This window comes from Macaca thibetana, chromosome 4, assembly GCF_024542745.1.
Source record: "Macaca thibetana thibetana isolate TM-01 chromosome 4, ASM2454274v1, whole genome shotgun sequence".
In the NCBI taxonomy this organism is placed as follows: Eukaryota; Metazoa; Chordata; class Mammalia; order Primates; family Cercopithecidae; genus Macaca; species Macaca thibetana.
The window spans coordinates 81109568-81122232 of record NC_065581.1 but is presented as its reverse complement, the minus strand read 5'-3'; the positions used below and the strand labels follow the sequence as shown (position 1 = coordinate 81122232).

The window sequence follows — 12665 nt, the reverse complement described above, 5'->3', positions numbered from 1 at the left end:
GGGCTCCCTGCTGAACCACCAGTTGTGGAGAAAGCAGCCAACCAGGGGAAGAACCATTCAGGACAGAATGTTCCTCATTTTTCCAGCTGATTTAGATGGACTAAAAAAGAATTAAAATTCAACCCATTCCAAAGCACCAAATAATAATTTTAGGCTGTGGAACTAGATGCTATACTTTCACTCTCTTTCCTAACGTCTTTGTTTTTGGCTAAGAATAAAAATAGCTGTCAAGGTTCCCTCTCTCAAGCTCTGTTAACACACCTAGTCCAAAGACGCATGTGTGTCATGTCTCTAATATATTTTATTGCTGTCTTTTAAAATTCCCCTTAAGACGCTGGCCCAATATTGTTGCATTCAACCACATTTCTATCACAAGGATTAAAAAGAACTTAAGTATAATTTTATTCTATTCTGCATCAGTGCCATATACACACACAAAAATGTTTGGATAAGTTAATAAGTTATAACATTCTATGTTTTAATATTAATAACAAGGACATAAATGATCATTTCCTGAGTTAACAGTGCAATGTAAAATTTAATCTGTATTGCTAATAAGACATTTTACAGCATAGAAACATGATCGAAGTGATCATTTACTTTATCATGTCATAAAACACAAGTGCTTATTGTAGAACAGTGATATAATTTAAATGGCAAGGAAATTTGTGATTCATAACAAAGAATCCTGTATGTATTTGTTGCCATGATTAACTGTCCAGGTCAAATATCAGTGGTAAAATAAGTTATGGTACAAAAGAAAGCCAAGAAGTTACCTATACAGAAGGAACATTTGATTTCATTTAAGAAACTGAAGACTGGATTCTAGTTAACCTTTCATTATGTACAAAAATGTTCTCTTAAAAAACCCTAAGCAATCACAAATTTAGATAAACTAGTTGAATAAAGGACAATGACAGCTCTTCATTATGCTGTAAAACTATGGATCTCATTTTTGGAAAAGTTGAGATCCTGCAGCAACCTGAAAAACAAACAAAAAGCACATGTTTCTAAGGGAAAATGTTTTAAAATGAAGGAATAAGAGCAGCTTACCACCATAATCATGATACTTTTTCATTCTCCCCATTTACTATGCAGTTTTGTTTAATAAAAAAACACTATCACTTCTTAAAAAATTAGTGATTAGTAACTCCTAAATATCATGAAATATCTAAGCAGTGCTCAAATTTTCAACTATATCATAAATGCCATAATTATAAAAAATAGTTTCAATCAGGACCCAATTAAAATTTACTCATTATGATTGGCTGATAAGTCTTTCAGGCATCTTTTGATCTATAAGATCCCCCAGATCCCCACTCCATCCTGCAATTTATTTGTTGACAAAAATCAGATTTTTATTTGTTGAGTCTCCTAAAACCTTCATTTTTCTACATCCCTGTGGTATTGCTTAATAATATGTATCTACATCCTCATATTTTCCATAACTTAATAAATGGATCTAGAGGCTTGATCAGACACAGGTTCAAATCTTTTTGACAAGACTATTTCATTGGTAATGTTCCTCTATCTGGAGGCATGTAATAAATGGTTGCCTCTCTTTTTGGATGCTAGGTACCATTATGATCTATGTATAGATCCATTAGTTAATTAAGCACTGCAATTGGTGATATTCTACTTCTATCATTCTTTATTCATTAATCAGCTGAGGAATCCTATAAAGAAAAATGTCTGCTGATTTATTATGTGGTTATTCAGTAGTATGGCTCATATAGCAAAGGGAGCATAAATGTTTGATTTTTTCCCCCTTTATTCACCAGTTTTCAAAGAAAGGAATTGATTCCCCTACTATTCTATCTTCATTCTCCCCCTACTGAACAGGAAAAGTAGAAATATTGCATATTATTCAACTAGGAAAATAGTACAATAACTACTTTTTTACCAATTACTCTATTATATGTAGTCACTTTGCCAGGCACTTCACATACTTATGTATTATTATTTATTCATTTTTACAGACAAGTGCACTAAAACTTAGAAAGGTTAAGAACTGCCCTAGGACACCCAGCAAATGATTGTAAGATGCCTGTAAGTGGTAGACCTGGGATTTAAACTCCAGCTGGCAGCTCCCAGAGGGGATACACATACTCACACAAAGGGCCAGTAGGGCACAGGAGTTGAGGCCAACACAGTGCAGCAGTAAAGCCTCTCAGTGTCTGGGCCCACGCTACCATTCTATCCTGTTCTGCCAGGCAAGCAGCTTCACCCGAGCCAAACCAGTCTAGGCTTTTGTATAAATCTGCACCCTTAACGCATCTGCTAGTTCTCTCTGCCTGTACTATCCCCTTTTCCATCTCTCTTGACTGCTAGATTTTAGTCCACATGCAGTGCACATGACTTTTTTGACCATGCAGCTCCTGTCTCTCCAACACACACATCGCTAGGTAAAAGTAACCCATCTCTCCCAGAATTCCCATTACATCTTGATTTTATCTCTAGTAAGATATTTATGGTGTTCTGAGTCATACTTTAGTTATCAGTATGTGCATCTGTTTCTACCACTAGATAGTGTGGTCCTTGAAAGGAGAGATTGTTTTACTAATCTCTGTAATAAAGTGCATATTTAGTGGATAAAGAACCATTATTGGCCAAGTAATGATAAGCTGCTTATCTCTATTTTTTAAAAAATAGGTATTCTGAGTCTTTCTCTGTTATCATACTATACAAATTGACAAATGTTTACCAAACATGGAGAATATGTCTGGGATGGCTATATTTATAATATAATCTATGTAGCAGACATGAGATTAACTTTGGAGAACTCTAGGAGTGGACATTACAAGAAAGACTCATTTTTCAGAACAGCAAAAACTATAATAAGAAACCCATATAATTGCCAATCAAGAAAAATATACCATATCCATTAAGATGATGAGGATAAGGAAACCAAAGAAACGAGTCCTAACTGAAAGTCACAAGGGTAGCTACTATAAATTTTAAGTACTGATTTGAATCAAGTTACATCTCAAAATGCAACTCTATGTAGTATGTTCAGGAGTGAGTAATAGCAGGAATCCATATGTAATGATTAATAAATACTCCTGAGCAACTCTGGGTAAGCCAGTTAGCACAGCATTGAAAGACTGGCTCTGAGGTAAAAGTGAGAAAAGAAAGCTATATAGGTTCTGGTCAATTTTTTTTTTTTGAGATGGAGTTTCGCTCTTGGTGCCCAGGCTGGAGTGCAATGGCATGATCTCGGCTCACTGCAACCTCTGCCTCCTAGGTTCAAGCGATCCTCCTGCCTCAGCCTCCCAAGTAGCTGGGATTACAGGTGCCCACCACCATGCCCGGCTAATTTTTGTACTTTTAGTAGAGACGGGGTTTCACCATGTTGGCCAGGCTGGTCTCAAACTCCTGACCTCAGATGATCCAGCTGCCTTGGCCTCCCCAAGTTTATGGTCAATTTTAAAAATGCAAAAATGATTCTAATTATTTAAAAGTATTATTATACTGCAATCTATAAAGTACTCACTGAGATATTTCTAAAATAGCAGAAGCAATACAGTAGAAGACAGTACAGCTCTTAGCCTTTTTTCCTAAAAATTTTATATTCAACCTGTATAATGTTAGTTTTCATTGTAAATTTAATAGTTTTGCTAGAGCTTTAAAAGAGCAAAAGTTTACATAGAAACTTGAAAAAAGTTGAGAGTTTAACTAAAAGAACATTTTTCTTAAAGCATTAAAACACAGAAATATATTTAATTAAAAATAAAATACATTTTAAATTCAACATGGAAGAAAAAAAGTTTTTAATGCCTTTATTTATTGATTGGGGGGTCAATCTTTTCTATAATTAAAATTTTAAATAAAAAAGCAAGATATAAGACTATCTATGAGGACTAAACTCTGACTTTTTTTTATCTTGCTCAAATTCCTATCTAAGGGGTCTAGGAAGTCATGCCCTACAAACTATAAATTCTCATCAGATGTGTTTTATTTAACCCTATATATCATGACTTACTTTCCAACCTGACTCTGGCATAACATTACGAGACAAGGAAGAAAATCAAAATATTTTACCCCAAAACAAGTTTCTTTGCCATATCTTGAAATGGTCCTGCAAATCTGTCCTTTGTGGGGGAAAATCTGCATCTGTAAAGAATCCTATCAACATAGCTAGATCTTTTTGTTCCGGGCCAGTCCAATCCTGAAGAGGTTAACTAAGAGTCTAGTACCTTTTAAAGGTCTGAATAGGCAACACTGTCATCTATTATCTCTAAGGGCAGCCACTGTAAGACTTCCAAAGAACCTTGGTCCCCACAATCTTTTATCTTAACCTGAACATTCCCTTTCTATGGATCTCAGGTCTTTAGACAAACTCAACCAATTGTCAACCAGAAAATGTTTAAATTTACCTATAGCCTGGAAACTTGTGCTCCCCGGCAACCCAGATTTGAGTTGTTCTGCCTTTCTGGACCAATCAATGTATTTCTTAAATGTATTTGATTGATGTCTCATGCCTCCCTAAAATGTATCAAACCAAGCTGTGCCCTGACCATCTTGGGCACATGTTCTCAGGACCTCCTGAGAGCTCACAGGCCATGGTCACTCATATTTGGCTCAGAATAAATCTCTTCAGAGATTTTGGAGAGTTTGACTCTTTTCGCCAACATCTAGAAATGTTAGGCTTAGTCACCTGCTAAATAAGAATAGGGCACTTAAAACACCTATATTTTAAAATCATCTAGAAATCCAACAGGGGCTACCTTTAACCAAATATTTTAAAGTGCCATTTTAAAGCTAAATCACATCAAAGTGAGTTTCAAACAGGATCGCTACTACCACTGCTTTTTCATGATCCAGGCTTCAACTATTAGTCTTGCCTTATTTGTGTTCTAGTCTCCCCTTTTTGTCTTGCTGCTTGGCTTCTGACCACATATATTATTTACTAACTTTCACTCAGTTACAGAGAATGAAGATCAAAAGCTACAATGAGATGAACATTCCTTATTAATTACTATATATTATAAAGCTTTGATGGAAGAAGAGGTTGGGCCTAATGTCCCAAATAAGATTGTGGCACTAATCTTGTGAGTGTATCCATATTGGCAGCCATTAGCAGAGAACACTGATTGCTAGCTGTAACTTACTTTTGTGTTTTATCTAACAATATGCATAATCCTAGCCTCCAGCTCAAACTATACGAAGATTTAAAGACTTTGTTATTTTCTAAAACTGTAAGATTATTAAAATGCAGGTTCATATAAATAGGAAGAACTGAGAGATATTTGTCATGAAATATCTTCATTTCAGTATTGGGCAGTCTGTTTCCTACTACACTGCTACTCACCTTACTCCTTGTTCTGTAAATGGCACTGGTCCACAAATGCAGACGAGAACTTTGGATTTGTCCAAATTTCTTTTCAAAAATTCAGAAAGAAGAGCTGGTGAAATATGTCCCTGTTTGCCATTCCATTCAGAAATAGGTGCTGAGAGAACAAATTCAACATCCAGTCTAGGGAAAAGAAAAACAGTTTTTTACAGTTTATTATTTTAAACATATTATTAACATGTTTCAAGTTCAATAATATATTTCTCCCCTAAAGAATAATTTAATATATAAAGATTGATACACTTGCTAGAAAAACACTGAAAAAATTATAAGATTTAACAAAAACATATAGGTAAATCTATATTTGCTAAGGATTAGCTTTTCCTATACAGTAAGGAATGTAATTTGGCATTTTTTTTTAAGTTGAACTAAGTAACCAAGCATGGTAGCTCACACCTGTAATCCTAGCACGTTGGGAGGCCACGGCGGGAGGACTGTTTGAGAACAGGAGTTTGAGATCAGCCTGGGCAACAAAGTGAGACCTAGTTTCTACAAAAAACAAACAAACAAACAAACAAACAGAAACTCTCCCCAAAAAACAAAAACAACTGTTTAAACTTAGCCAGGTGTGGTGGTATGTGCCTATGGTCCTAGCTATTTGAGAAGCTGAGGCAGGAGGATCGTTTGATCCAGTGAGCTATGATTGCACCAGCCTGGGCGACAGAGCAAGAACCTGTCTCTTAAAAAAGAAATTAATTAAAAATAAATATATAAATGAAATAGAGATTTCAAGGGATCTCAGAGAACTCCACATTTCTATTAATAATTTACTGGTATTGAAAAAAAAGAACAAATATTGCATGTTCTCACTTATAAGTGGAGCTAAACCCTGTGTATACAAGAACATAAAGATGAGAACAATAGACACTGGGGACTCCAAATGGAGGGAGGTGTAGGGAAAGGGGCAAGGGCTGAAAAACCTCCTAGTGTGTACTATGTTCACTGTCTAGCTGACAGGATCAACAGAAATCCAAATTTCAGCATCACACAATATATCCTTGAAACAAATCTGCACATTTACCCCCGAACCCAAAATAAACAATAATAATATGCTGGTATAAATCACAGTAAATAGCAATTACCAGTGACACATGTATTTTAATCTCTGGCTCAAACCTCTCCAATGATTTCCAGACCCTTACAACCAGTTTGATTAAGAAGCCTATTTGACTTCTTACTGTCACTGTCTCAAAGGCCCTCAACCTCAACCTCAACCTCATGATCTCTGTAACTGGCACCACAGTCTGCTTGGTTTTACAAACCAGAAACCTGGGATTTATCCTGGGAACCTCTCTCTATCTCACCCTCCATATCCAATTCATCACCAAGTCCTGGCTCTAACTCTGTTTACCTCTTAGCCTTCACTGCCATAACACTGCCTGTTCTCTTTCTTCTTTCTGTAATGAGATTACCACTCCCATTCTTCAGTTTTCACCTCAAGCATCAGGGAATCCACAGGGAAGTATTGCACCTCCACAAGGCTGAGGTCCTTTGTTTCATGTGTTGTAGCAATGTTTTCTTTTTCCTTTTCTTCATAGCCATTTACTTCAGATTTTAAATATGTTGTCACTAAGCTGATTACCTATTGTCTACCTTCTCCAATAGACTCTAAACTCCATGAGAACAGGGACCATGTCTGCTTTGGCTATCGCTGTATCCCTAACACACAGGAGGTACCCACATACTACGGAATGAAAAAGATGAAAGCAAAAGGGTACAGGATTAAAACAAAGTCTCACAATGTAACAACAGACCATTTCTTCCCATGGGCTTAGTAATCTGTTATACAAATTGCTGGTAAAAAGCCACAGTAAATTCAAAATTCTATGTTGTACCTGCTCTGTCTGCTCTGTTTTAGCAAACAAAACTAATTCTTACCATTTCAATAGCATCAAATTAAAAGCAGTTCTACATGTTCCAGTGAGTAACTGAGTAGCAGGAATTCATGATACATTAATTTAAACCACATGAAAAAGCTGAAGTGAACAGTTTCTCTTATGAGAGGACAAAGGAAGTAAATATGACAACAGAAACAAGGTATGGCTGGTACAGCTGCCCTCACATTGCTGTGCCTCAGCTGGATTAAGTTTCCCAAGAACTAAGGACCCTGGCACAAGCAGCACAGACCAAATAAGAGACCAAATAAGAGCAGCGGCAGAGGGCGAGAGAACCAGCCTCAGCTCTCCACACAGACTCCAGCCTCTAGGTCTTGTCCATTTGTGGAATGAGGTTGGGAAATGAGTCATCTCTTACATTTCTAATATTCTTTGATTTTATATTAAAAACACCTCCAGGACTATGTTTTATTTCTTATCTTCAAGCTTCCCATTTAGTATCAGCAGCAACGCTAATCCACTCTATAGCCTCCCCAAAGGCTAATCCACAAAATAGCCTCCCCAAAGATATTCGCTATTTTTACCTTCCAAGCATTTAAAACTAAGATAGTTTTAAATAACCTCAGGATGTGATATTTGCTTACTGCTTCATGAGGGCAAGGTCCTTGTCTGTCTTGTTCAATACTGTATCCAGGTTTTGCTCAATAAAGTACACAAAAAAAATGCCTTTTGAATAAAGAAATGTATTTACAAAGAGGCCATGTTGGCTAAAAATAAAAATTGTACTTAAAAGAACAAAGCCATGTGCTGGCATCCATAAAATTACATATAAAAATGTATGTGAATTCATAAGTGTGTTTTTCTGGAAAAAAAAATCATAATCTTTCTTTCATCAGATCAAAGGGCCAAAAGCAGCCATAAAACCACTGTCTTAAATTTCCAATTATACATAGATACTTGAATAAAATGTGGCAACTGTCCTGTTAAATTAAAGGATAAAAGATGCTCTCCTGTGGCTCTATTTCAAATGAGCCTATAACTGGAATAAAACTGCTAAATTAATACTGAAGTTTCTGTAGTCTGCCACAAGTACCTAGTCATAATTTTCCTTCACTGGGATGCTTTATAAAAAAGCCTAATCAGTGATATATTTTCTGCAGGTATCTACTAAATGGTGATAAATAACAGATCCTTACATAAACGGTATAAACTTCTCATGTATTTTGTATTTATTCACATAATGGTCCCTTGACTATAATTTATGCACTCAATGGAAAAGGCGAACAGAAATAATGGCTGCAATTTAAGGATATTGTAAAGAGGCTGTTATCCTGCTTATCTCCTTTTCATAGGCTGAGAAAAGAGCTTAATCTGGAACAGGAGCATTCCCAAGTTAAGACTCAATAATTCTTTAATGAAAGATTTTTTTATATCAAAATATAGATAATTCCTGTGGAATCCTCTCTCCTGGGTTTTCTGAATGAAGGTCAACTTACTGTCTAAAGTAATTACAGCTTTGAGATGCTGGAGACATGTGAGGGCACACAGTAAACATCCTGAAATTCCTCTATAATTTCAAAAGTGCCAAAAGGGGTTGGGACTCTTGAAAAGGTTACCTGAAAATAAATTCAGATTAACCCATAAAATACAAACTAATATGAAAGAGGGAGAGAACAGAACTGCTTCTGATGAGTGCCTATGCGATCTTAAATGTCAGTCTAAGCTTGTCAAAAAATTTATTTTAAGGTAGGCTCACAAAAATGGAATAAAATTCTTTTCACTAGATAGCTACGGTATGTTTTTTGTTCCTCTCAAGGCACAGACTTTACAGTCACTGATGTACTTTAGAACTTCACCACCACTAGGGTAGTCTTACTGATTTCTTATCTTTTTGTAATGTCAAGCACATTTTGCAGATAGTGAGCACACAGATGTTTAAAGTGATGTAAATGGTCTTCTATCTTCTGTTGGTGCATATAAGTGGGTAAATAGTCCCCTTTCCTTGGTGACCCATTTCCGTGCTGCTTAGAACCCCTTTTTTCCTCCTCTTTCTTTTGCCCCAACTAACCTCCCAATCCACTCTAGTGTAAAAATAATGACACTAACAACATCACTGTTAATGACACTATCAGTGTTAATGTCATCATCAACGACAATGTAGGCTGGGTATAGTATTCTCTGCTAAGTGCTTTCATTTTTCAGAGGCTATTAGTCAAAATGTAACAGACGCTGGAGAGGATGTGGAGAAATAGGAATATTTTTACACTGCCGGTGGGAGTGCAAATTAGTTCAACCACCGTGAAAGATAGTGTGGCGATTCCTCAAGGATCTAGAACCAGAAATACCATTTGACCTAGCAATCCCATTACTGGGTATATACCCAAAGAATTATAAATCATTCTACTATAAAGACACATGCACATGTATGTTTATTGCAGCACTATTCACAATAGCAAAGACTTCGAACCAACCCAAATGCCTATCAATGATAGACTGGATAAAGAAAATGTGGCACATACACACCATGGAATACTATGCAGCCATAAAAAAGGATGAGTTCATGTCCTTTGCAGGGACATGGATGAAGCTGGAAACCATCATTCTCAGCAAACTAAGACAGGAACAGAAAACCAAACACCCCATGTTTTCACTCATAAGTGGGAGTTGAACAATAAGAACACATGGACACAGGGAGGAGAACATTCCACACTGAGGACTGTTGTGGGGTGCGGGGTTAGGGATAGAATTAGGAGAAATACCTAATGTAGATGACGGGTTGATGGGTGCTGCAAACCACCATGGCACATGCATACCTACGTAACAAACCTGCATGTTCTGCACATGTATCCCAGAACTTAAAGTATAATAGGTATCAAGAGCCTTAAAATACTTTGACCCAATACTTCTTCTGATACATCTTTATCCTGAACAGTTAGAGAGGTATTGAACAATTTCTAGTCACTATGTCAAATAATAGAGAATTGATTAAATAAATTATGGTATGCTCCCACAACTGAATACAATGCAGTTATTAAAAATCACAGTATATTGCAGGATTTACTAACTGGCACGACTGGCACTTTGGGCTGGATAATTCTTTGTTGTAGGCGGGCTGTCCTGTGAATTGTAAGATATTTTGTAGCAATCCTGGCCTCTACTGACTAGGTGTCAGTAACACCTCTTCCCCCAGTTGTGAAAATAAAAAATGTCTCCAGACATAAATGTTTCTGGGGTGGCAGAGTTGCTTAAGGTTGAAAACCACCTGTTGAAAATATTCTTTATGTAAAAAACACACAATACAATAAGTAGAAATGTAGTTATAAAAATTATAGTTAGTATGACTACATTATTTTAAATATACAAAACAAAAAGATAGGTATGCGTATGAATAGAAAGATACAGACCATAACATTAATAATTGTTCTTTGGGTGGTAGGATTATGGGTGATTTTTTTCTTATACCTTTTCTATATAAACATGTATTAATTTTATAAAGAGAAGGGAAAATCAACAAATACTGTTATAAAAAAATGTACCACTACCTTTACTAAAGATTAATGGTCTCCAAGAACGACTCATTTGAAACAAAAAGGAAAATACCTGTTATATTTATATACCACAAAATGTTTTCTAGAAGTCAACCTGTCAAACTGTCCCACCTGTGCCACCCCTCAAAACTCATTCTACAAAAGCAGAGACATCACAGAGCTAGGGCATTCTGCTGATGGGAGCAGGTGGGCCAACGTGTACTGAATGAACTGAGCCTCAGAACACTGATCACATATTTGGGAGAAGGATAAGTGGAATTTAGTTTGATTTCAGTTTACATAATTAGTTAAATCCACTACTGCACATATTTGCCTTATGTTTTGTCTCATTTTTCATAAGAGAAAAAGTATAAGATTTTGCTAGACTTGGAAGGTGGTGAATGGAATCCCAATTGTTAGAACAGTCAAGTTTAATAACATATTTGGACAAAATTTGGGTACACATTTTTTTCTGTTCAGATTTCATACTTAATGACATGAAAATGAGACTGAAATAGAAAGAGTAATACTCTAAAAAGTATTTATGAAGTATCTATATTTTTGCAATTCTGAGGGCAGTAATTAGGGAAAATGAAGAGACACATTCCCTGGGCTGCATGAGAAAAAAAGCAAACACAATATCTTATCACTGCTGGATCCATGTGTACAGGCACATAATAGATGTTACACATATTTCACGAACGAATGAATGAATGTCTGCTACAAACATACTAATTCTGGGCTAGGCACCTACATAGGCTAACTCACTGATTCCCATGTCCAAATGATTCTGTGGTGTAGGTATTAATGTTCGTTTTACAGATGGAAAAACTGAAGCTCAGCCAGATAAAGTAATTTGCCCAAGGCCAAGATATTAATAACTTTCCATTATACAATTTTATTTTGAAGAATTCCATTTGCTAATTATATTATCTAGATAAACTCTGAGGACAAGCATAGCATGCTTGCTGAAAATATTCGATCATATGTCAGCCTCAGAATCCATAATTCTTATCATTCTCCTTGTTCCACAAAGGATGGAGTAGAAGACTGGGACCTAAATATAGAGAGTAGGGTATTTCTCTTAACTACAAAATTTGTTTTTTAATATTTACAATTCAATGACAATTTAACCACAGAAGTGTGAAAAGTGTCTGTTCATATCCTTCACCCACACTTTTTGATGGGATTTTTTTTTTTTTCTGGTAAATCTGTTTAAGCTCCTTGTAGACTCTGGATATTAGCCCTTTGTCAGATGGATAGATTGCAAAATTTTTCTCCCATTCTGCAGGCTGCCTGTTCACTCTGATGATAATTTCTTTTGCTATGCAGAAGCTCTTAATTAGATCCCATTTGTCAATTTTGGCTTTTGTTGCAATTGCTTTTGGTGTTTTAGTCATGAAGTCTTTGCCCATGCCTATGTCCTGAATGGTATTGCCTAAGTTTTCTTCTAGGGTTTTTATGGTTTTAGATCTTACGTTTAAATCTTTAATCTATCTTAATTTTTGTATAAGGTGTAAGGAAGGGTCCAGTTTCAATTTTGTGCATATGGCTAGTCACTTTTCCCAATACCATTTATTAAATAGGGAATCCCTTCCCTATTGTTTGTCAGGTTTGTTGAAGATCAGATGGTTGTAAATGTGGGGCATTATTTCTGAGACCTCTATTCTGTTCCACTAGTCTATATATCCGTTTTGGTACCCGTACCATGCCGTTTTGGTTACTGTGGCCTTGTAGTATAGTTTGAAGTCAGGTAGCATGATGCCTCCAGCTTTGTTCTTTTTGCTTAGGACTGTCTTGGCTATACAAGCTCTTTTTTGGTTCCATATGAAATTCAAAATAGTTTTTTTCTAATTCTGTGAAGAAAGTCAATGGTAGCTTGATGGGGATAGCATTAAACCTATAAATTACTTTGGGCAGTATGGCCACTTTCATGATACTGATTCTTCC

General features: G+C 36.0%; 1 protein-coding gene across 3 annotated transcripts in view; it reads right to left on the bottom strand.

Moving 5' to 3' along the window:
• Window positions 1-378: 378 nt before the first annotated feature.
• Window positions 379-12665, bottom strand: part of LOC126952951 (cytochrome b5 reductase 4) — a 104359-nt gene continuing 92072 nt past the window's right edge. For all 3 annotated transcript variants that reach the window (XM_050788149.1, XM_050788151.1, XM_050788150.1), the window contains 2 exons: window positions 5312-5476; window positions 379-982 (listed from right to left, as the gene is read on the bottom strand). In XM_050788149.1, coding sequence (XP_050644106.1) covers window positions 928-982; window positions 5312-5476 — 220 coding nt within the window. In that variant the 3' untranslated portion in view covers window positions 379-927. The remainder of the gene's footprint in view (window positions 983-5311; window positions 5477-12665) is intronic.